Here is a 24,672-nt window from a genome sequence, read left to right as displayed (position 1 = left end):
CGGGCTCAAAGGCTTCAGGCTGAATGCTGGCAAGGGCCTCCTTGAAGGAGCATTCAAACTCCTGCATGATAGACTGAGAGAATTTCTGTGGGTAGGAAAAAGAACGTGTAATTTATAAAACCTCCCTAGAGGAAATCACCATATGAGGATCCATAAACCCTTATGGTGCCTGGCCACAGCAGGGACCTCTGGGCAAGAGGAGGAGCTCAAAGAACCAGCTCCAAGAAGGCAGAACCCAGGTCAGGGCACTGCCCAGCCCATAGGTATGCATAACACTGACCAGGGACAGATATTCTCCGCTCTCTGCCTCCGTGAGTCTAAAGACAGGGCTGGATTTCAAGTACTAAAAATAAAGTATTCTGAAGGGGTTATTATGCCCCAACTCCACCTTGGTAAGGGCTTTCAACACTCCCTTTAAGCCAGGAAGCTCAGCTAAAAGAGTTTAGTAATAACTGCAAAACCCCAGCTTCCTCTTGTAGGCACTCCCCTTACAGGGTGTTGGCTCTTGTGAAATTCGGCTTGCATTAAGGATTCCCCCTCCCCTACTAAAAGCCCCTTATAAAAGGTTTCCACCCTGGCTTCTAGGGGTCGGGAGATTTTGACGTGTGAGCCCGCTCTTGGCCCGGCTGGTCAATAAAGGACCTTTGCTTAATTTGGACTCAGTGTGCGGGTGTTTCTCTATTCCACTTGCTTCGGGTCTAACAGGGTTACTCGCATTCTCAGAGAAAAGAACAAGAAGAAATGGCCTTGAAACACAGCTGGGGAGATGGCAGTCAGACCTTGGCAGGCACTTCACACCTGTGATGACTCTGGGTCTCAAATGCTGGAGAGAGCAAGGAAAAGAGGAAGGGACCAGCTCCTGCAGCTGATGAGAGAGCAGACAGACCATCATCCTGCCTGTACATGGATGGACACAGCCAGTGAGGACCCTGCTCACAGTCCAGCATGTGGGGTACAGGGTCCCACAGAAACAGAAACATGCAGGCATTTCTGTTCTCACTATTCACAGCTGACTTTTCCTTGAACATTCACTATGTGCCTGGCACCATCCTATGCTCTTCATGAGGCTCATAATCTTCACAAATAGCATATACTTTCAAGGTCACATAGAACATTTACCAAAACTGACCACATTCTGGGCCATAACTCAAGTTACTTCTCAAAGGATTGAAATCACATCATACATTTCTGACCACAATGCAATTAAGCAAGAAATCCGAAACCAAAAGTTGAAAATGTCCCGTTTTAGAACTAAGAAATATACTTCTAGGTAGCCCACAGGTCAAATAAAAGTATCACAATAAAAATCAGTAGGTATTTTAAATTTAATGATGATGAAAATTCTACACATCAAAACATAGCTATAGCTACTGTGTAAGGAAAATTAATGGCTTTAACTATATATCTTATAAAAGAAAACCTGGAAATCAGTGAATTGAGCATCCACCTTAAGAAGTTAGAAGAGGCTGGGTGCAGTGGTTCATGCCTGTAATCCTAGCACTCTGGGAGGCTGAAGCAGGTGGATTGCCTGACTTCAGGAGTTCAAGACCAGCCTGAGCAAGAGTGAGGCCCATGTCTCTAAAAATAGTTGGGCATTGTGGTGGGTGCCTGTAGTCCCAGCTACTTGGGAGGCTGAGGCAAGAGAATCTCTTGAGCCCAAGAGTATGAGGTTGCTGTGAGCTGTGATGCTACAGCACTCTACCTAGGGTGACAAAGTGAGACTCTGTCAAAAAAAAAAAGTTAGAAGAGATAATGAAATCAAAGAAAGTAAAAAGAAATAGTAGGAAAGAATTTAATAAAATGAAAAACCAACAAGAGCATCCCAACAAAGACAAAAGATGTTTTGTTATAAGACTAAGAAACAAAAATAGAGAAAACTCAATAACAGGAATGAAAAAAGGGGCTGTAACCACAGATTCTGCAGACATTTAAAAGATGACAATAATATGAACACTTTTATGCCAATTAATCAGAAAATTTAGAGGAAATACAAATCCCCAGGGGAAAACTAACTTATCAAAACTGACGAGAAAAAAATAGAAAGTCTGAATAGTCTTATGTTAGTCTCATTACTTAAAGCTTGCACATACACGCCCAGAAAACCAGTGAATCCTAACAAACACTTAAAGGAAAAATAACACTAATATTAAGCAAATTCCCCAAGAAAATAGAGTAAGAATCTTTTCCACCTTATTCTACAGGGCCTGCATAAAACTAACACCAAAATTTAAAAAAGATTTTATGAGAAAGAATAGTTATTGACTCATATGACCTCATGAATACAAGTGTAGACGTCTCAGACAAAATATTTGTGAATCACCTCAACAATACATAAAAGGGGTAACAAAGTGTAAACAAGGTTTTCCTGAGAATGCAGGGTTTGTTCAATGTTGAAAAAAATCAATCACTGAAAATAATCATCTTATTGATACAAAAAAGAATTTGCAAAAAACATTGGCTGGGGGAGGCACCTGTGGCTCACTGAGTAGGGCACTGACCCCATATACCGAGGGTGGTGGGTTCAAACCCGGCCCCCGCAAACTGCAACAAAAAATAGCCAGGCACTGTGGCAGGCGCCTGTGGTCCCAGCTACTGGGGAGACTGAGGCAAGAGAATCACCTAAGCCCAAGAGCTGGAGGTTGCTGTGAGCTGTGATGCCACCGCACTCTACTGAGGGTGACAAAGTGAGACTCTGTCTCTACAAAAAAAATAAAATAAAATAAAAAAATAAATAAAAAAAACATTGGCTGGTCATGGTGGCTTATGCCTGTAATCTTAGCACTTTGGGAGGCCAAGGCAGGAAGACTGGTTGAGGCCAGGAATTTGAGGCTGCAGCAAGTTGTGATGCCACCACTGTACTCTAGCTGGGTGAAAGAGTGAGAACTTGCCTCAAGAAAGTTCTTGAGGGGGGCATGGTGGCTCATACCTGTAGTCCCAGCTACTTGGGAGACTGAGGCAGGAGGATCACTTAAGCTCAGGAGTGTGAGGCTGCAGTGAGCTATGATCAGGCCACTGTACTCCAGCCTGGGTGACAGAGTGAGATCCTATCTTTAAAAAAGAAACCAGAAAGGGCCAGGTGTGGAGGCTCACACCTGTAATCCCAGCACTCTGAGAGGCCGAGTTAGGCAGATTGCTTGAGCTCAGGAGTTCAAGACCAGCCTGAGCAAGAACAAGATCCTGTTTTTACTAGAAAAAGAAAATAGAGAAACTGAGGCAGGAGGATGGCTTGAGGCCAAGAGTTTGACATTGCTGTGACTTATGATGACACCATGGCACTCTAACCAGGGTAAGACTTTGTCTAAAAAAAAAAAAGCATCTTGAAAAAAAATTAATGGCCTGTCTTGACAAGGACTCTCCCGTAACTAGGAATAGAACAGAACTTAATCTGATAAGAACATCTGTAAAAGCCAGCTACTGCCATCATTCTTAATGGTGAAATGCTGGAATTCAGTGCTTTTCCTCAATGTCAGGACTTAAGTAAAGACGTTTATTATCACCTGTGTGATTCAATATTGTACTGGAGGTTCTTGCCAGTGCATTAAGGGAAGAAAAAAATTAAAAGCAAAATATTAGAAAATATTGGGGGAAATACCAGAAAGTGTTATTTCCACACAACAGAAACCTACTTCACAGTAAAAAGGATTAAACAGATTAAAATAGTGATAGCAAAAACCACATGGATAAATTTCAAATGCATTGTCCTGAAAGATGGTCAAACCTAACAGCTATAACTGATGATTCTGTGTACATGACACCCTAGAAAGGGCAAATGGACAGGAACAGCCTTGTGCTGCAGGCCTCAGAGCAGCTGACAGCAGGTGCGCTACTGCCTGGACCATCTGGCCATGGTCACAAAGTTTTACCCTTGTTAAAACTCACACCAACAAAGGTGACTGTTTCTGCGCCCACATTACCCAGTAAGGGAACACAGCAAGATGCTGCTGAACCCCGCTGGGTCTTGGTGGGGACGTGGAGTGAGACCCCCACCCTGCTGGCAGGACATGGTGACAGCCACTCTGGAAAGCAGACGTCTCTGCTAACACTGAACTGCACACGGTCTGCGTCTCAGCTCTGCACTGTGGGGCCACAGCCTGTGGGAACTCACACTCAACGCAAGATGCAAATAGGGATTCTTGCACAGGACCCTTTAGGGCAGCTCCATGCCAGACAGCACTGCCGTCCCAAGGGCAGCACACTTCATAGTGGGTAGTATTCCTAGAGGCTGCTCTTATGCACATAGGGACCAGCCTCACTAGATGCTTCCCCAAGAAACAGATGTCCTGGAACATGCGTGGCACAGCTCCCCTAGTGGCACTCCCTCCTACACATGCAAACAGAGGCTCCGCCTGAGAAGCCAGGAAGGTGGCCATCCTGGGGTTGAGGTCCTGTCTCCCAGGAGGCACTCCAGCTTCACACACCAATGCCCACTCACAGCCACATGGCTACATTTGTGTGTTTTTCTGCTGGGTTAAACCTACATTTGGGGAATGTTTTTCTGTTTTTGAGACAGAGTCTCACTATGTCACCCTTGGTAGAGTGCTGTCGCCTCACAGCAACCTCAAACTCTTGGGCTCAAGCGATTCTCTTACCTCAGCCTCCTGAATAGCTGGGACCACAGGCACCTGCCACAACACCTGGTCATTTTGTTGTTGTTGCAGTTGTTGTTGTTTAGCAGGCCCAAGCTGGGCTTGAACTTACCACCTTCGGTGCTTGTGGCTAGAGCCCTATTCACTGAGCTACGGGCACCGAAACAGGGAATGTTTTTATTTATTTATATATATATTTTGAGACAGTCTCCTTCTGTCATCCTAGGTAGAGTGCAGTAGTGTCATAGCTCACAGCAACCTCAAACTCTTGGGCTCAAGTGATCCTCTTGCCTCAGCCTCCTGAGTAGCTGAGATTATAGGCATCAGTCACCACGCCCGGCTTGGGGAATGTTTTTAAAAGTCAGCACACAGTGTCATGTTTGGAAAGTCCTATGGCCAGGCCTGTGCTGAGCCTCTCCCCAGGCCCTGTTGGGCCTCCGCTGCTGTGGAACAAGGGTTAATGTTGGGCATAATTGCCGGGTAACGTCCAGGCCAGTCTGAAAGGCCCTCACAGCAGGACGACTGGCTCTGAGAAAGGAGCCCTCTGCTTGGCTTCATGCTGGGGACTCCCTCAAGTCCCTCTCCTAATAGCAGGAACCCATGTCAGTGGGGCAGAGGAAAGGGACAGACACAGAGAAGGGGCTGGAGGTGAGATTTAGGATGTTGGAGGGAGCGCCAAAGCAGCCCAGCTGTCCTCATCAGCAGTCTCAGCAGAATGGAGAGGAACAGGTCCTCATGGCCCTGTGCTCACCTGCACCAGCTAGCTGAGGCCCCTTCCCTCCAACACTCTCTCCTTAGGCAGCATGGATAGCCATCCGCTTGCTGCAGAAATAGGGCAGGGGGATCAGAATGGACACTGTGACCAGCTGACCTCCTCCATCCCAACCGCAGCAGGGAGCCAGAGGGAGACACACGTCCACCTTAGATGCTTGAGGGGAACCCAACCCCATCTCAGAGGAAGATGAAACCCTCTGGGGGCTGAGAAGTTGGCCCTCCCAGGGGTCTGCAGTGGTAGGAACACTCAGGTGGCTTCAGTAAGGAGGGCCCCTGGCCAGAGGGAGGCTTAGGCCAGCACCCAGGAGGGGAGCAACCACCCCGCTGGTGACTGGAAGCGCAGAGCTAACACCACAGCTGCCCACCTGCCCAGGGCCTTGGCAGCTGATTGGGATTCCCCCAACCCCCAAGTCCTTACCTGTCCCTGTGTCCCAGAGGAGTGCACAGCACAGAAACAGAAACCAGGAGGCAGGGCAGTCCCGGGAGCTCATGGAAGTGGCCCTTCAGCTGCCTGCCCATTCATTTCTTCCTGACCACAAAGCTGGAACTCCTCCATCCACACCCTCACAGGCCAGGCAGGCTGTTCCCCTGCTGCCCACCCATACATTCACACGCTAGGGCCAGAGATCACAGCTAGTGCCACACTGAGGGGTGCCCCACCCGCTGTCCTGACATTTACATTCACAGTGGGTGCACACAGAGGGGAACGTTGAGAGGCCAGTAGGCCTCTCCTGCTGTAAACAGCATTGAGTTCTGCAGACGTGGGGAGTCCCTGCCGGCCTCAGCCTGAACCAGACAGAAGAGCAGAAGTGCTGGAGAGTGGGAAGTGAAAGGGTCTGGGGGATGCCAGCTGGGGGTGTGGGGTACGAACAGTGGGTAGGGTGGCCCTGATGCCAAAGCTATGAGGCTAGTGGACCATGGAACACTAAGTGGTCTAGGCCTCTCTGGCAGCTGTCAGGAGGGACCCAAAGAGGCTGGAGTGGAGCTCAGAGTCGGGATACAGAGGCCAAGGTGACTCAGTGACCGGCATCAAGATGCCACTGAGCAGGAGGGGGCGGGGATGTCAGCTGCTGGTGACCAGAGCCCTTCTCCTCCCAGGTCTTGGGCAGCAGGTGGGCAGAGCATTCCCCACTGGACCCCCAGACCCCTGTGCTGAGCTAGGGGAGGGGGAACATGAGTGTGGGCCCAGCCCTGGGTAAGCTCTGACCCCCACACGGTAGGGTCCTGGGTCCTAAATATCCCAGACTCTCTTGCCTCCCAGCTCAGCAGAGACCCTGCTGCACATGGACTTCCAGGGATATCCTACCAGGGAATCAGCCCAAGGCCTCATATACTGGGGTGACACACCCCCATCCAGTGTCCACTCCCACCCAGTGCTGGGACTCCAGCCTGGTGCAGACTCTGTGACCCACTCCAGAGCAGAGGGACAGCCTTGAACACAAACCTGTCTTGCTCAGGGTCCCTCTCATTGCACCCCCATACCCCGGGTGTTGTCTGAGACCCCCAGGAGCTTAGTGAAACCCTGGGAAGCTCAGGTCTCCTGCCACCCACCCAACCATACCCTACTCCAGGCACCCAGGTCCTGCTTCCTGGAAGGTCAAATCACCCTCAGATCACAAGACCTGAGCACATCCCATGGTGGCCCCAGGAGTGCAGGCAAATCATTGACCTCTTCTTGTCTGAAAGCCAGAGTCCCTCACCCCAGCTGCTCTGTCCACTCTGGTCCTGCTGTGGGCACAGGAAGGTTGCAACTTATGAAAGTCCCCTCTCCCAGACATCAGGCCCCACTCCATGCTGACCACACTCCCAGAGACAGTGGGCCACGGGCAAGTGTGATGTCTGGGTGGCAGCTGCCCTTGGGGTCCCCTGACATTGCTGGGGTGTAGCTCCCAACTGCTCTTGCCAGATGCCTGGAGGGCAGGTGACACACAACCCTGGCTGCCCTTGGCCAATGCTGACCCATTCAAGGTGGACAGCCTGGCCTTGCTGCATAGCCATTGGTATTGTCCACACTGCTAAGCCCCAGGCGGGTCAGGCTGAGGTACCCGCTTCTTTGGTCCCTACCAAGGGCTTCACTTCCTTTTTAGGGCCCTCAACCTGAGTTCCAACCCCACAGGTGCTCTGGGGTCACGGCACAAGGAGGCTGCCAGAGGGAGCCTTGGGTGATGAGCACCTGCAGAGGCCAAAGTCATGATGATGCTAGCCCACAGGCTGCAGCTGTGGGTGGAAGGGGCCGGCCTCCCTGGAACCCTGGCCCACCAGCTTGCTGTCCCTGGGCAATAGCATGGGGAGTGGAAGCCACGTCAGGCCCGCCTCACACACCCACAGGACGAGGAGACACAGGCCTGAGGCAGAAGTGGCTTTGCAGGCCACCCCCATGCCTCCGTGGAAAGAAGTCAGGAGGGCGGGGCCTGAGACCACTGCCCCGCAAAGTCCCACACGCTCAGCCTGGGCACTGGGACACTGCAGAGCTGGGCTTCAGGTCTCTGGGGTGAGCCATTCATCCCTGAAGTCCCACGCCACAGCCAGCTAAGGGCACCCAGCCTGGCAAACACTGGGCACATGTGTGGGTACTCACACCCACAAGCTGGTGTCACAGTGTCATCACAGACATTGAGCTCCTGACCTATCTGCCTCTTGCTCCTGGGAACAAGTCCCTTAGTGCCCCTCTGAGCAGGACCTGGGCTCATGGCCAAGGAGGAGCAGCATGGAACCTGGGCCAGCCACTGTCCTCTCCTCATGAGACCACCAGGGTGGCAGCTTTGGTGGGGGTCCCAGGCACAATGTTCCACTTCTCCCAGTCCCCACAATGGGGGGTGATCCACACGCCTCTGGGAGAAGACTCTCCCCCAGCACCCTGAGGGCCAACCCTTCCATATGTGGGTCAGGTCAGCAAAGGGACCCCACCAGCAGGCAGCAGGTGATGGAAGCTTGCTGGGCAGGGTCGCCTAGCCAGCTTTCGTCAGTCCTATGGCTTCTCATTATCCTGAGCCCCTGGCTGCTGACCTCAGACCCACAAGCAGCTGAGGGGACAGGGTCCCTACATATCAGTCACCAAGGGGCTGCAGGCCCTCCCGAGGATGAAGAAACTACAGCTCGGATAAGCCTGTCCTGTTCTGCATGGGCTGAACCCCAGAGGACTAGCACAGGAGCCCAGGGCCCAGTTCATGCCAGGACTGTGCAAAGGGCAGCCAGTGGAGGGCACACCGAAAGCAGAGTGCACAAGCAGGCATTGGTACACGCACTGTGGGTTGTAACCAAGTGGTGACAGGGAGGGTGCAGGGTTCGCGCCACATGCAGCAGCACTATCAAGAGTCTTGGCTATAGGGCCACCGCGTGGTGGGAACCAATCCACAGGGTCACGCTGGCCACGTCTACCCAGCTGCCAGTGAGGCAGCTCAGTCTCACAGTCCAGCAGGCTAATGTCCAGTGAGTCATTCAGTGAGACTCCAACAACAGGACGAAGACAATGTGGCATGACAGGGACAGAGCCACAGGCACTGTGGCTATACAGCACCTGGGCTGCGTGTAACCGTAGGTTGGACACCTCACAGGCCCAGCAAACACTGAGAAGCATCCCTGCTCAGGTGGGCTCCCCAGAGACAAAGATGCTCCATGTCCCTACACTCTGGGAGCAAGGCCTTCCTTATACCTGCCCACCCCTGCGGGGCGTCCCACATCAGGACGAGGAGGCCACAGCCAAACCCCTTGCCTGGCCACACTTCACTCTTGATCCCTCCAGGGCACCCGGGACCCAAGTTCATGTGCTAAGAAGGCCCGGTGTCAGTGTGGTCACCTGAGGAGTCTGCCCCATGAGATGGGACTGGGCAGGGCTGATGCAGGAGGCCACCGAGGCCCAGAAGGTGAGTTTCCCACAGTGCCACTCAGTACTGCTTCTGGTATTTCCATTTCTAAAACTCCAGGCATCGTCTTCAAAAGAAAAAAAACTACAGAAAAACCTTTAACGGTGAAAAACATTTCAAAGGAACGACTCTTGTCGCTGACAGCATTGCACGTGAAGTGGTCCCAGCCCCCGAGGATGTTTCTCAGTGACCAGCCGAGGGATGGCCCCGGGGCCCTGCGTCCACACCCCGGACCCCTGGCAGCAGACAGCACCCGGCAGACAGACCCAGGCTACTCAAAAACCCCCAGGGGGCATGAAGTGGGCAGGCATCCCCACATGGTCTTGGAGAGTGAGCCACCACCTCCCATGTGGGACAGCCGGCAACAATCCCCATCTCCCAGGGCCTTGCCCCTAACGCCACCTGTAAGCCGCAGTGGCTGTTTCTTGGGTCACACAGGAGGAGGGAGGGAGGGCAGAGTGCAAACACGGCCACCACTGAGGGCCGGGCCTGGTGTGCTGGGGCCCTACCAGTTCTGGTTGTCCCAGCCCTCATCGGCAGGCGCTGCCTTCTTGGTAGCCTTGGCCCTGCCCTCCCCACCAGCACCCTCCCAACCCTCCCAGCCATCGCTGTTGCTGTTCCTGTGGTTGGAGGCTGAGCCCCACACTTCCCAGCTGTCTGAGCTCCTCCTTTCCGTGGAGGTATCCGCACAGGTCCAGCTGTCACTGCTTGGGGATTTGCGGGCCTTGGGGGGCTCAGCACTTCCAAAGGTCTCCCAGAAACTCTGGTCTATGGTGCTGCTCTGTGAGTTGTCCCCACCGCTGCTCTGGTAACCATGGCCCTCTGTGGATCTTTAAAAAATGGGGGAGACTGAGCAGCTGCTATAAAACCAGAACTTCATATCACAGACTCTCTCCCGCCCCCCCCCCCCACCCCCCGACAGCCTGGGCCACTCTCGGGCTGCAGTCTGGGCCCAGTGAACTGAGACCCAGGCCCCAGCCTGGCCCACCACTCAGAACTCTGTGCCCCTGGCAGCTCCACCGGGACCTCCATGCATGGCTGGTCCCCTCTCAGGATTCACAGCAGCCCCAACAGCCGAAGTCCCCACCAATCACCCCCATTGGAGAACAACTGGAAAGAAAAATTCCTTTTCCACTTGCTCCCAACTGTTCTGAAAATCAGCCCAAGGGGCCTGGTGGCCTGGCACTGGGGATAGAGACTAAGGACAGGTGGGACCTGCCTGGCTCAGTGGCACCACTCTGCCTGCACACGGTAAGAGGAGATGCACTTCTGCCTGTGGCAGACTGTGCCCCAGCCCCAGAAGCTGAGCATCAGTGCCTACCAGTGGCTTAAGTGCCCACAGCCTTGCTGGGCCCCACCCCATTAGCTCCTCTGTGGCTCCCCCATGGGGGTCAGCGGATGAGGAAGCCAGATATACATCACTCCAGGCAGACATGCTCAGCATACAAGCTGGGAGGCAGTGGAAATGCAGAGCAGGGCACACACGCCTCCAGGCACTACCCCACCCCCGCTCCCGGTCAAGTGGGTGAGACTCTCTTCCACCTACCTTAGGTGGTGGTGGCTCCTATGGGGTTCCTCAGAAGTGGATGGGCCTCTCTGGAACCCCAAGGCACCTGGGGCCTTTCTGCATGACAATCCTGCCCCTCCTCAGCAGGGATGCCATTTTCCTTCTAATGTCCATGGGAGGATGGTAGGGCAGAGAGTTGGGAAGGGACATGGCTTACCTATCCAAGGAGTCCTCTGCCTTCCCAGAAAAAAAGGTGGTGACGTCCCGCCATCCCTTACTGCCGACTCCCTGGACCTGGAAGGAGATGGGAAGAGAGGCTAGCCATGTGCCACCACCCAAAAGCCTGTTATGTGGTCCTGTGGAGAGGACCAGGTTTAAGATCTAGAAATAAGCCTCAAAGGCCTGGCACATGGTGCCCCCACCCCACACACAGAAGCAGCGCAGAGGCAAGTGTGGGACGGTGTAGCCAGGAAGCCTTGCACACAGAGCAGTGGCCTTCAAGAGCTCATGCCTGCACACAGGAGAGGTTAAGGAGGCCCGTGGGCACAGCCTGCTCCTAACACAGTAGGTGGATGGTCCCCTGGGCTTCCTCCTGGCCAAACAGCACCTCATGTTGGGAAAGGACCGGACGTGCCCACAACAGGCCCTGAGTAGCAATGGGGTGCCCCAGCTCTCAATGGTGTTGGCACTTACCAAGAAAAAGGCCAGAGCAGCAAGACAAAGGCAGAGGGAGAAAGAGCAGTTAGTGGGTGACAAGCCCCCCACCCTGGCTCAAGCTGTTTCCATATTCCTCAGGCCTCTGGGCCACTGGGCAACACTCCCGGCCCCAAAGGATGCCCCTGCTCTTGGCAGGCACCTGGCTGTGGAATGTGGAGACTGGCTTGGTTGCCCACATGGCCGGCGAGGCCTGCTCTACCTTGGATGCCAACTGAGAGACCCCACTGGACACATCATCAAAAATCTTTCCCTCCTTCACCTGTGCAGATTAAAACAGCAAGGTTAGTAGGGCAGAAGAACCTGATTAAAGCCTCAGAGGAAAAGAGGGAAACACTGGTGTGAGATCATCTGAAAGCACCACAAGGGCATGTAGGCACCTGCCATGTTAAGTCTCAAAATGCTCTGCAGTAGGCCGGATGTGGTCCCAGCACTCCGGGAGGTTGAGATGGGTGGATCACTTGAGCTCGAGAGTTTGAGACCAGCCTGAGCAAGAGCAAGACCCCATCTCTAAAAATTAGCCGGGCGTTGTGGTGGGCACTTGTAGTCCCAGCTACTCAAGAGGCTGAGGCAGGAGGATCACTTGAACCCAAGAGTTTGAGGTTGCTAAGAGCTAGGCTGAGGTCATGGCACTCTAGCCAGGGCAGCAGAGTGAGACTCTTATCTCAAAAAATAAAAAAAAGTCAAATAAAAAGCTCTGCAGTATCCTGGAAATAATTTTCATATCATGAGACCATGCCACTGTAAGGTCTGCTGGCCACTGGGGACCAAGGATGGCTTGTTAAGGAAGGGGCAGAGCCAGTGTCTCCTGAGGTCACTCCCTGAGCTGGCGTATCCTGGTGAGAAGAGGGGCAGAGGGAGCAGGGCTGACAGTCCGCAGGCTGATCTCCGTGATGTCCCTGCACCCCCCACAGCCTCCTGGCTAGGCTGACACTGTGCCCTGGCCTCCTCCCAGGGTAGCCAGGTGGAGCAGAGAAGCGGGCACACAGGCAGGATGAATCTACAACCCAGACAGTGTGAGCTGCTGGACAGACATCCCCTCGGCCCCTGCACACACCCAAACATCCACTTCCCCTGGAGGTGAAAGGTTGGGGACACAGCAGCATGCAGACCCCGGGCGGTCACCCCATTACCTTTTCCTGGGCAGGCTTGAGGACACTCTCGTTCAGGCTGTGGCCCAGCTCTGAAGCCTGTGAGGAGGAGGAAATGTGAGCCCTGTGCAGCCCATGGCAGGCTTGTAACCCATGAAGGACACTTTGAGCACTGCCAACAGAAGGGAAGGCAGCGAGTACCACCACGCTGGGCACGGGGTCATGGGTCACAGAACTCCCGGATGCACATGCGGCCGCCACCAGAGAAGGCTGAGATCCAGCCTCTGCCATGCGCTCTCACGGGCAGGGCACACAAGATGCAGGGGTCAGCTGGAGGGAACATCTTGTGGCACCCACCAGCTCCACAAGGACTGAAGTCCTCAGGGTCACGGCTGTGTAGGGGCCTAGGGAGGTGGCCTGAGGAAGGTGACTCTTCCCCTCAAAAGGCCAGGACAAGCACAGACAAAAGACTTCACTGGGAAGAATTCTGAACAGATGAAGGATCTCCCCGCATTGGGCCAAAATTCCTTTGGATTTAGTTTGAGGTAATTAAAGCGTGGAATTGAAAATACCCCCAACAGCCTCATGTCCCAGCCCAGCCCCCTACCCCCTGATCTTTGAGGAGCTACGGCCTGAGATGGGCAGGGGAGTGTCTGTGCACATGTGAGGGGTAGAGAAGACACAGTGGGAGGCAGGCAGCCAAGCGCATGCTGAGCAGACGCGGTGAGCACGCAGAGACACGCATTACCGGCTCTGGCTGCTGTCTGTGACCCCAAAACTTTACCGCAACAGCATGGAGGCAGGAGAGAGCAAGGTGGGAAAGCAGTATTAGCGATAATCACAGGCAGCTCCACACGCACCCAGGAGTGGGGGTGTCATTGACGGCGGCTCTGGAGCTGCTTCCCACCCGGGCCTGACTGCACTCCTGCTCCAAACCCACCCATTCCAGAATCCGCAAGCAAATACTGCTCATGAGCCTGAACCAAGGCTCTGAAACAAAGCCAGCCAGCATCCCTGCAGCTGGATACCAGTAGTGGGCAAGGGGAAGACCCCCCAGGGAAAGTGGTCACATCCCAGACAGCTGCCCACAGTCCTTCCCAAGCACTTCTGACCCTGAGCCAGGCAGAGGGGTTTCCAACCACCATGCAGGATGTGGGGGGCAACTGACCAAGCCCTGAATGAGGCCAAGGCTTGAGATGTCTCTGCTCACAAAGGAGGACACCCCATCAGGACAGGGCACAGACCCATTGGTCCACAGGGTACAGACCCGCTAGGCCAAAGCGCTTGGCACAGGCAGCCCTGGCAACACACCATCTGGCTGAATGGCCACAGCACAGCCCACTTGCCAAGCCAGTGGTGGTCCTGCACCCAGAGGGCCAACTACAGGGCGGCCTTGCAACTGTGCCTGCTACCCAGGACAGAGCTGAGCTGTCCCTGTAGGACCTGAGGACATAGCTGCTCACTACCCACCAGGCTGCACAGCATGTGAGGTACCCACACCATGTGAGGACGTGGGCCCAGGACATCCCTCCCTTCCAGGATGGGCCCAGGCAGCTCCTGTGTTACCTTTTGACTTGCTTGGGATCCGAATTTTGTGGCCTAAAACAAGAAGCAGAGACATAGCCCTTCAACCCGTGTACACTGACCACAGGCTGTACCATGTGGAACACGGGCTCAGCCCCAGGTCTATCTACTCCAAGCTGCCAGCGCCACCCAGCAGCAGCTCCAAGATGCTCAGAGGACCTGCAGGTGACAGCACAAGCACCAGCCCAGTGTAGGACTGCGGTCAGGGCACAGCTGTGCTGTGCTGGGGCTGGGGCCACAGCGGGGTCGTCACCGTCTTCTAGAATGTGGCAGCAGGAGCAGGGCCCCACACCCGTCACCTTCACACTCCAGAAAAGAGCAAGAGGCCTGGCCAGGGACACCCCAGCGGAAGGCACCTGGAGCAACCTGGCTGCGGTCTCCCACAGAGGCAAGGAAATGGAGGCCTGGTAAGAATCAGCAGTAACAAAGTCCCACTGCTACAAGAGCCAGTTCCCTGGCCACTCGGCCTGCTGCCCTCCCTGGCCCCTTATCTGCTCAGCAAAGACTTGGGCTCCTCCCGGGACAGAGAGCTCTGGGCTCTCCTCCCTCCTGGACACTGCTCCTCCTGCACCATGGCCACAGTCCCTGGGTCTCAGGCCTGCTCCTCACTGCCTGTGTTCACCAGGTCACTACCTTATATGCCACTGCTGTCCTGGCTAAATCCCCAATCCTCCCCTCAGGACAACAGGCAGGCAAGGGTGAGACTGAAAACCCAGCTATCAGAATGCCACCCCACCCTGACAATCCAGAAGCAGAAGCTTAAGTGGCACAAGGTCCACGACCTGCTTCACTGGGCCAGGGCAGGGGCTATGGAGGCATTGGGTCACATCTGCTCCCATCCCAGAGGGCAAGGACGCCTCTAATGTGGAAAGAACACCTCCCGCCACAGTCACAATGGCCATGTGGTCCTGCAGAACTGCCAAGGCCTGAGTACCCCTGGCAGGGAGGTGAGGTCCCTGCCCAGGAGGGCTGGAGCCCCTTGGACCCCATAGCATCTCATGTCCCCCCACTGGGCCCAGTTACTTACACCCTCCTTCGCGGCCGAGGCGAACCTGCTGGCTCCAGTGGTAAAACTGCTCCAACCCTGAGGGAGGTAAGACAATAGCCCTGTCAAGGATCCAGGGTGCCTGGCCCAGTGCAGGGTCAGAACCCACCACTCTGACTGCTCGAGCAGGGTTGGGCCCGAGAGGGAGACTCCGCAGATGCATCTGCCGTTCCTGCCTCCGACACAGAAATGAGGCTTGTCCCTCAGGGAGCACACCTGGGCAGCAAAGCATGTGCCCACAAGGGATGGACACAGGGAGCCAAGCCCAAGTGCAGGTTGGACAGCCAGGTCCCAGCACTGGGCCACAGGGAGCCAAGCCAGAGTGCAGGTTGGACAGCCAGGTCCCAGCACTGGGCCACAGGGAGCCAAGCCAGAGTGCAGGTTGGACAGCCAGGTCCCAGCACTGGGCCACAGGGAGCCAAGCCCGAGTGCAGGTTGGACAGCCAGGTCCCAGCGCTGGCCCCCTCCTGTCTCCCCAGAGAGGAGCCGAGGGATGGCTGGTGGGTGGGTCACTGCTGCCACCAGGGCCTAAGGTCAAGGCTGTTTTTTCATAAGTCTCCCTACTGAATTAAAGCTACTTAGAAATACAAATGCCCCATTTTAGTCATCACTTACCCTTTCCCCCCTAAAAGAAATGAGGTGGAACCCTGCACTTTATAAGGAAACCAAACTCAGCTGTCTTCATAGGACAGAGACACAGAACAAAGCCTACACAACTGGTTGTGAGAGGATGTGACCACGACTGCCACATCCCTACCACGTGCCCTGAGCACACTGCAGCCCCTGAGGTCCCTGTGGAGCTCTCAGAGGCACAGACACCTCTGTTAGGTAATTTTTGAATGAAAAGTTCATTCATTTTTGGAATAAATGTACACAAACAAGGCAGTGCTCAGTAGTCTCCCACCTGTGCCGTCAGCCCATTCCTGCGGTGACTGTTCTGACCCTTAACCATGTCTGTGGCCCTTCGTCCCACACCTTCACCTGCACTCGCAGTGTGAAAACAGGCCCCTCATTTCCACTATCTGCTGCACGCACCTGTCTCACTGGACATGGCCTGGGACAGCTGCCCAGTTAACTAGCCCTCACTGGCTGGGCCTGCGGGCTGTTTCCAATTATTGGCATTGTAGCCAATAATACTGCAATGTACAAAAATCATTTTTAAAAAACAGTAGCAGTATCCTCAGAAAATAAAAGTTCGGCAAAATTTATTTCCTTAACTAGAAAAGTGCCAGGCAGCCAGGGTCACAGCCGAACATCTGCCTGGTGCCCTAAAGGTCGGGCGGGGGCCAAAGCTCCACCAGCCCGACAGGGCAGCAGTGCCTGGGTGGCTCCTGGCGCTGCCTCTGCTGCAGGGCCCCACATGCAGAGCTCTCCCCAAAGAGAGGAGGGGAATGAATGTGGGCTCCACAGGAGACCATTTGTGCCTTAGGGAAATGTATCTTGTTAGACTCAAAGTAAGAAGTGGCTGAACACATTTCAGACGTAAATAATTTAAATCAGTTTCAGAAAAAAAGTTTCGCTAAAAGTGAGGAAGGGGCCTTGAGCCAGAACTAACTAAAACGTGTGTGTCTTGGGACTGCCCAGGACTGTCCTCTTGGAGTCCATCCTGTCTGTGGCTCTGGATGGTCCCTCATGCCAGGTCTACCCATGGGGGACACCCTCCACAGAGCCCAGTGTCCTCACCGAGTAAAGGGAGGACATGGCGTTGTTGAGGAAGTCGTCATCTCTCTTTGGAGGTGGTGGTGTGTTCCCAAACCCCACGTAGCGATTCTCCTGGGCCCTGAAAGCACAGCACCAACAGGGAGCAGCAGCTGGTGTGGACCCTGCCACTCCTACAATCACCGAGACGGAGGTGTGATCCAGCCTCTGGAGGACACGTCAACTTCACCACAAACAGGACACACTGTGCACCTGTGGTGGTGTGAGCCTCCAGCTCTGCCGCAACACATGAACTGCTCTCTCTGCTCATTTAAAAAGACCCCCCAGCACATCACCAGAGGATCCCCAGCAAGCCCCCAGACCCAATAACTAGAGTTACTGGAAGAAAGATCAAAATATAGCAGAACCTCTGTAAATGACCAAACTGTTCAACACACAGAGGTGGGTGACACAGGAACCAGACCTGCTGTACTCACATGTACACACGAGCATGTCTAGAGGTGGTCATTGTAGAGGGGTGGTCAGTTACGGACGTTCTACTACAGACAGCTAATCTGACCATTTCAGAGATTAAAATTCATTTTCAGGTTAGGCAGATTACAGAAAGGAAATGTGTGATTTTTTTCTTCTAAGTATTGGGTTTTCTCTATACTCAAGACGCCCTGTTCACACCTGGGCTCACCACAGTTGGGCCCGGCACAGCATGCGGACTGTGCACCTGTGACAGGAGCAGTACGTCCCGCCCACCCAGAAGACAGGCCTGACCCTCCACACTAAGCCCTGGTAGAGCTGAAGGGCCTCACCCCTGGTAGGAACCAAGGTCGTCATTCAGCCAGTCTTCAAAGGCCTTGTCAGAGGAGGCAGTCACAGTCTGCGGCTGACCAGGGGCCCTGAAACCAAAGCCAAAGGCTGATGAGGCCACCAGTGGATAATAAGAGAAGTACTGGGTAGCACCACAGTGGCACTGCCACCCCTAGTGGAACCATGTGGCCTATGTGGAAGGTGCCTCCACGCCAAGGAGAGCATCTAGGCCAGGCCAGGCTGCAGCTCTGTGCAAAAGCACCTCAGCTGCTCAAATCTCAGCAACGCTCATCCCCAGACACCAGAAGGGGCCTAGACAGAGGGTGCTGCACCTGCCTTATGGGCAGGGAGGCAGCTGGGACGGTGGGGCAAGAGGGGCCCGGCCGAGGAACAAGCAGAGGTCATCGGCAGAGTGAGAACCAGGAACACCTGGACATGGAACTAGCAGCAGTAGTGGGAGGCATGGCCAAAGGGGACAGGGCAGGGTACTGGGCATCCACTTGCTCCTCACCAGCCTCCTCAGGGATGCTCCCTGCAGTGGGGGCACCACGATGCCACGGTTCACGCAAGTGTGATGGACCATGCATACACCTGCAGAAGCCGTGTAGGGCTGACCCCTGCGGAGTGGGAGGTACTGCTTCAGATACATCTTTACTGGTTGAATCTTTTACAAAAAGCTTGTAATGCTTTGGCAATTTTAAAAAGCTATTTTTCCCCACTGTCTCACTATTTGTGCTGTTAGTATGAAAGCACAGAAATCAAGGCTTCCGTGGGAACCCCAAGCTATAGCTAAGATCAGGGCCTCGTAGGGGGCAGGGCTGTGGCTGACTCGCAGGCAGAGAGGCAGCTACCGGTGGGCAGTGGACGGCAGTGTCCTGGGTTGAGGTGGGGTCCAGTTCTGGGCAGGCGAGGATTCCAGAGACCACTCTCTGCCTTCAGCCAGGGTGGCCACCTGACAAGGGGACACAGTAGTTGGCACGGCACTGCCTGGAGCTGCCTGCAGCATGCCCAGGCATGGCCCACCCAGGCACCACCACTAGTAGCCTCCTCGCAGGTTTCAGTGGCTAGTCTCAGACATAACAGGTGTGAATGGCAATGGGTGAGCCCCTGATCAATGCTCTCCATTTTCAAACACACAGGGATCCACTTATTTGGCCCACATTCTCAGAAGTATTATACCCCAGAAGCAACAACAGCCTTGTGGACTGGCCCTCCTGGAAGTTCAGAGACCCCTCACTCTAGTTATCTACAGGATACTCATTTCCCTCTGGGTACAAGGAACTGCCCTGTGCCAGATGAGGCCCAGGGTTCCTATCGCCCCTGACCCACTCCAGACAGGCGTGTCAGGACGATGGGGTATTCCAACTCCCCAAACCATGGAGTACTGGTGGGGACAGCACAGGGGTGGGCCAGGGCCTGCCATCACCTTGTCCCTGAAGAGGGCTGCGGCTCTGCTGTTGTACTTCTCCTGCAGGGACCAGCAGGGGTCGTAGTCCTCCTGGGCCTCTAGGAAGGCCCGGAACTTGGCATTCCCACCAGCCTTCATCTTCTCCAGCTCCATGTCCTTCCACTTGTCCATAGTGACAGAGCGCACAAAGCTAGAAACCAGAGGGCAGACCTAACCACCAAGTCCTGGGACATCCAAGATCCTCAGAGTTGGGCTGTGCTATGGTAAGTGGACCAGAACACACCAGACACAGGATGCCCACAGGGCGTGGGCAGCAGACACTGACCTGAGGTGCACTCCGAGCCCACGGTGTTTCCCAGAGCACTCCAGGCAGATCCAGATGCCATAGGTCACACTGACCCACTGAGGATTGAATGCGCCACACTCAAAACACACCTGCAAAGGGCCATGAATGATTCATCAGGTGGCTCAGGAAAGAGAGCCCAGGAACCCCAAGGATCCAAAAGGGGACCCCAAGACAGGGCAGGTAGCTGAGGCAGACCCCGGACCAGAGCAAATAAGCCAACAGGGCTTCTTTGGGTGGCTGGGGCAGGGGCCAGGATGCAGCATGAAGGAAAAGAGCCTCTCAGGAGATGAAATGTTCAGATAGAAGAGTAAGTGGATGTGCCCCTGAGGAATGTGGCAGGAGCTCTACCCCAACAGCCACCATTGGTAAGTACCAGGAGTGGCTGCCTCCTCTGCAGCAGACTGCTCACCCACAGCCCGGCCGGCATAGTCATGCACTCAGAGCTGTACCAACCACTGGCTATTCCTAGGAGGGGCATATAACACAGCCTGCAAACTACTTCCCAAGAGGTCAGTGAGCTCTGACTGAAGCCCCAGTGGGAGGCAGATGCTCACATTGTTCTCCTCTTGCACCCGGACTTCTTTAAGTACCTTCCTGGTTCTTGGGCTGGCCATAATGCTGCAAAAGAGAAAGACAAACCTTAAACGTATAACAGGTTATGAGAAATAATTCCGCTGAGCTGCTTGGGAGAACCTACAGAGTAAAGCTGCTGCCTACTGTCAGGGGCAACAGGGACACCTCCTGAAAGGAGCTTCTCTCCACACGCAGTGGACACTTCCAGGCAATGGCCACTGTGATAATTAGGAATGCCATGTAATTGTTGGGGTCCCCTGGCTCGGTGCCTAGCCACATACGCCAGAGCTGGCGGGTTCGAATCCAGCCCAGGTCTGACAAACAACGACAACTACAACCAAAAAACTAGCCAGGTTTTGTGGTGGGCGCCTCTAGTCCCAGCTATTTGGGAGGCTAAGGCAAGAGAATTGCTTAAGCCCAAGAGTTTGAGGTTGCTGTGAGCTGTGATGCCACAGCACTCTACTGAGGGTGACACAGTGAGACTCTGTCTTAAAAAAAAAAAATTGTTGAGTCCCCTTTGCTCAAGTATTATGCACTATTGTAGAGTAGTTTACAAGTTTTGTCTTTACTGATGAAATCCACAGCAAGTGCGGTTGGTCTTCCCAGAGCACACAGACCTTCCACCTACAAGGAGACACACCAGACTAGGGCTGGTCATTCCTGAGGACTCCGCACCCCAGCATTAGCTCACCTGCCCATGTGGTGTGGGGTGGGAAGAAACAAGCCCTGCCTGCCATGTGCGCAGATCCCAGCCTGCTGGGGCACCTATGGGTGGCTCCTCAGTGGGCCACCCTGAGGCATGGAGGCACTGGATGGTGTGGGCCACAGGACAAGGACTGTGTCCTACGGGCCAGCAGGCAGGCCCACCATGATGGTTCACAGGAATGGGGGGAGTGATGGCAATGAGGTTCAGGGAAAAGGTGTCTATTCCTCACAGATCTTCTGACTCTAGCAGAGCTCAGCTTCAGCTGACAGCCCACAAAACCCACGGTCAGGAAAGCCAGTAGGATAAAGACTCAAAGTTGGGAAAGAGAGTGCTGCCAACCCCAGTGTCAGGTGTGAATGACGCACACAGTGGTGTCTGTGGCCATGGGAACTGGCAGACAGCCCACAGGCCCAGCACACACCACCACTGAGCAGACTAGGTGCTGGCTCTCTGAAGCTCACCAGCTCTCATGACAAATGGCGTGGGGGGTGGGCTGTCCTGATACTCACACAGAAACATGTGAAGAACACAGCACCGAGTGACAGGAAGCTGAACACGTGTACACTGCTGTCCTATCCAGCGTCACCCCCAACCTCCTCCATGGCTGTGTTTAAGATGACTGCTTAGACCAGTTTAAAATGATGTAGGTGGAGCTTCATGATGATGTGTGGCTTAAAAAAAAAATCAGAAAACCCTCTGTGCCACACTTCATCTTCATCTTCCAAGCGCAGAGAGAAGGTATTCACTGAAGGAGTCTGGGCTCTCCACATAATCAAACCTTCTGAATCTCAAAGCCCATGACCCTTAATCTTCACTAGTACCCATTTTCAAGCTATTGGGAGTTAGTAAATAAACACTTGTTCTCTCTACCATGCATTCCAGTACCCTAAAACCACAGATCGTGAGGTAACCGTCTGAGAGGTTATTCCTAGCGTCACCCATTCAGCAGGAATACAGCCATCCACTGAGCCTCCACATTCACTAAAGCCAGAAAGGGGCAGAGAGCCGCACTCTGGGTTTGAGTTCATAAAGCCCTCTGGACACAATCTTCTCACGGCAGCCACACGAGGGCCCTGTGCGGAGCTGGTGCACATGAAGGCTGTAAACAAACCAGGGCCTCTGCAGAGCAGGTGGTCCACCCACGGTCACGGCTGCCAAGCTGCAGGAGACCGTTCCAAGCTGCAGGAGACCGTTCCGTGCCTCCACTCAGCCCTGTTTCCACATAACTACCTTACCTCAGGGGCTTATGACTTGGTCAAAAGACACAGGCACACAAAGGTCAGAACCCTGATGAGAGTGCTCTGAATTTCTGTGTAAAATAAAGCAGAGGATATTCACAGAACCACTGGAGAAAGGAAATGTGTGAAAAGTGAATGACTCGGCTTGGATTTTAAAGGAACTCCCCAACATGACCAATTTTGGATGTTCAAGAGCCCTAGTTCCCTGAAATACTAAGTTTAAAAACAAGAAAACACCTCCTGGCTCGGCACCTGTGGCTCAAGCGGCTAAGGCGCTAGCCACATACACCTGAGCTGACGGGTTTGAATCCAGCCCAGGCCTGCAGAACAACAATGATGGCTGCAACCAAAAAAAAAAAAAAAAAATAGCCGGGCGGCGCCTGTGGCTCAGTGAGTAGGGCGCCAGCCCCATATGCCGAGGGTGGGGGGTTCAAACCCAGCCCCAGCCAAACTGCAACAAAAAAACAGCCGGGCGTTGTGGCGGGTGCCTGTAGTCCCAGCTGCTCGGGAGGCTAAGGCAAGAGGATCGTGGAAGCCCAAGAGTTAGAGGTTGCTGTGAGCCGTGTGACGCCACGGCACTCTACCCGAGGGCCGTACAGCCCTCTACAACTCCTGGGCTTAGGCAATTCTCCTGCCTCCGCCTCCCGAGTAGCTGGGACTACAGGCGCCCGCCACAACGCCCGGCTATTTTTTTGTTGCAGTTTGGCCGGGGCTGGGTTTGAACCCGCCACTCTCGGCATATGGGGCCGGCGCCCTGCTCACTGAGCCACAGGCGCCGCCAACATGATAAAGGTTTATCTCCTTCTGTAAGCAGACACAACTTCAGTAAACGCTGAACCAAATGAGGACACTTTTTCTTAGTTCATTAAGCCATTTGTTAGACTACAAAATGTTAAGTCCTTAAGTCAGAACACATTCAACATGAGAGATCAAGAAAGATTTAAGGACAGTGCTCAGTCCCCAGGGCAATAACACAGGTAACAAGTAGACAGACTAGTCTCTGTCAGAAACTGTTCAAAGCACTCAGAATATCCATGTCTAAAAACAACAGCCCTTTCTCTTTCTAAAACATAAACTATTTCTGAGCTTGGCATGGATATGGTCCCCAAAAGAGATGCCAAGACAAACCTAGAGGTGTCTAAGAGCACCATTTTGCTGATATCGTTAACAGCATGGCAGGAATATTCGGCCTACAGAACTATTCCTCAGACTTGGTGGTTTGTGATCAAGTTTTTAACAGGGCAGAAAGGATGCACAGCTCTTCTAACTCACGTAAACTGAAAAAAAGCTTTGAAAAGCATCTTTCTGGTTTCCTTTTCTCCCTCCCCCAAGATGATCAACCACGTTAAAGGGTAAGTAGGAAAACAAAGCAAGCTGCCCTATCCGACAGGGCTGCCCGCGGGACAGAGCTGTCACTGCGCAGGGAGCGAGCCGGCGCGGCTTCAGAGGGGCCTGACTGGGCTCTGCGTCCAGGTCCGAGGAGCCCGGGAATGGTGCCGAGGGGCCCCGTGGGGATGTGGATGGGAACCCCGTAACAGATAAAGGTCTCCAGACCCGGGTGGGGGCAGCCGCGGAGGCAAAAGCGGCGGCGCCCGGAGAGGGGACGGACCTGCGGGGACGACGGGGAGATCTCCCGACCATGGTCCCGAGGCCTAGAGCCGAGGGCAGCTGGAGAGAGCAATGCGGACTCGCACAGACCCTGTGGGAGCAGCCCGGGCGGGGGCGGCTGCGGCGCGGACGGCCGGCGCGGAGCCCGGGGCGACGCAGCGTCCGCACCACCGAGCCGCGCGCTTACCTGGTGGGCGGGGCGGCAGACCGGGCCAGGATCGGGTCTGGTCGGGCCGGGGTCCGGTTGGGCTGGGGCCGGGCCGGGGTCACGCCGCGGAGCTCCACAGAGACTGCGCGCTGGTCGCCCACCCGCCGCCACCAGCTTCCGGCTACGTTGCACTTCGCAAGGCCTCACGGGAGCTGGCGGGGGCTGGCAGGGGCGGGACTTCCGCCTCGGCTTGGAGGCCGGAAGCAGCGCGGCCGGCGGTCACCGTGGAGACGCGGCGGATCTGGGTGTCCAGCGTTTCCGGCGCTGAGATTGCGCAGTTGCGTCGCGGCGTCGCTTCTGGGAGGCCCTGGAGCTAGGGAGACGGTTTTGTTTTTACTTTTGGTTTTCAGTGTGTCCGATGTGCTCCTCATTGGTCGATGTGATTTTAGAAATCATGAAGAATAAGCATTTAATCGAGGAGCCGCTCACGTGCGGTAACAGGTACATCTCAGAGGTTTGGCGGGTGCTCCACATGCGACCCTCGCCGGGGGCCGAGCGTTTCCGTGCCTTGGTCTCTCGGTCCTGGACTCCTTGTGAATACTGGGGTCGGGGGTAAGCGTTCGCCTCTGAGCTGCCCAGCCGGCCTGGGTCTGGTGGCCCAGCGGAACCAGCAAGTTGGGCTGAGTCACAGGGAGAGCAAGGAACTGGGTGCGGGAACGAAGCGGCGGGGGCTCCGACATAGCGGAGAGAAGGGGGGACTTCACTTAGACGTAAACAGAAGCTTTTCCAGGAGTGGGACGAGGCCGCCCTCGCTAGGGAGAGGAGCCGCCACACCGAGGCAGCTGGTCAGTGCATCCACTGCGATCCCAGCTCCTCCCGGATCCTTCGTATGAATTCCTGCTGGCCCCCATCAGGTCTTCAGGCCCGCAGTCCTGGTTTCATTGGTTGTGGATTGCTTCAGTTGTCACATAAACGCAATTTTCCTTATTCTGTATCAATAACTATTAACTGGTTTTTACTA

The 24,672-nt window shown here is 54.6% G+C and overlaps 1 protein-coding gene across 7 annotated transcripts; it reads right to left on the bottom strand.

The window, feature by feature from the left end:
• Positions 1–1,332: 1,332 nt before the first annotated feature.
• On the bottom strand, positions 1,333–23,841 carry ARFGAP1 (ADP ribosylation factor GTPase activating protein 1). Of its 7 annotated transcripts, none has more exons than XM_053573786.1 (14): positions 23,691–23,841; positions 19,933–19,996; positions 19,358–19,467; positions 19,051–19,222; positions 18,476–18,576; positions 17,627–17,713; positions 16,848–16,944; positions 15,147–15,203; positions 14,102–14,134; positions 13,284–13,313; positions 12,578–12,634; positions 11,647–11,706; positions 10,948–11,024; positions 1,333–10,053 (listed from the first exon to the last, which is right to left on the bottom strand). In XM_053573786.1, the coding sequence occupies exons 2-14, from the start codon at positions 19,990–19,992 to the stop codon at positions 9,729–9,731; spliced, it is 1,266 nt and encodes a 421-aa protein (XP_053429761.1). In that variant the 5' UTR covers positions 19,993–19,996; positions 23,691–23,841; the 3' UTR covers positions 1,333–9,728. The 7 variants fall into 7 exon arrangements, with proteins under 7 accessions (XP_053429761.1, XP_053429762.1, XP_053429764.1 ...); XM_053573787.1 differs by lacking the exon at positions 23,691–23,841 and adding an exon at positions 21,167–21,713; XM_053573789.1 differs by lacking the exon at positions 11,647–11,706.
• Between the last annotated feature and the right edge of the window lie 831 nt (positions 23,842–24,672).

This window comes from Nycticebus coucang, chromosome 21, assembly GCF_027406575.1.
Source record: "Nycticebus coucang isolate mNycCou1 chromosome 21, mNycCou1.pri, whole genome shotgun sequence".
Taxonomy (NCBI): domain Eukaryota; kingdom Metazoa; phylum Chordata; class Mammalia; order Primates; family Lorisidae; genus Nycticebus; species Nycticebus coucang.
This window is presented reverse-complemented; position numbering and strand designations above follow the sequence as displayed.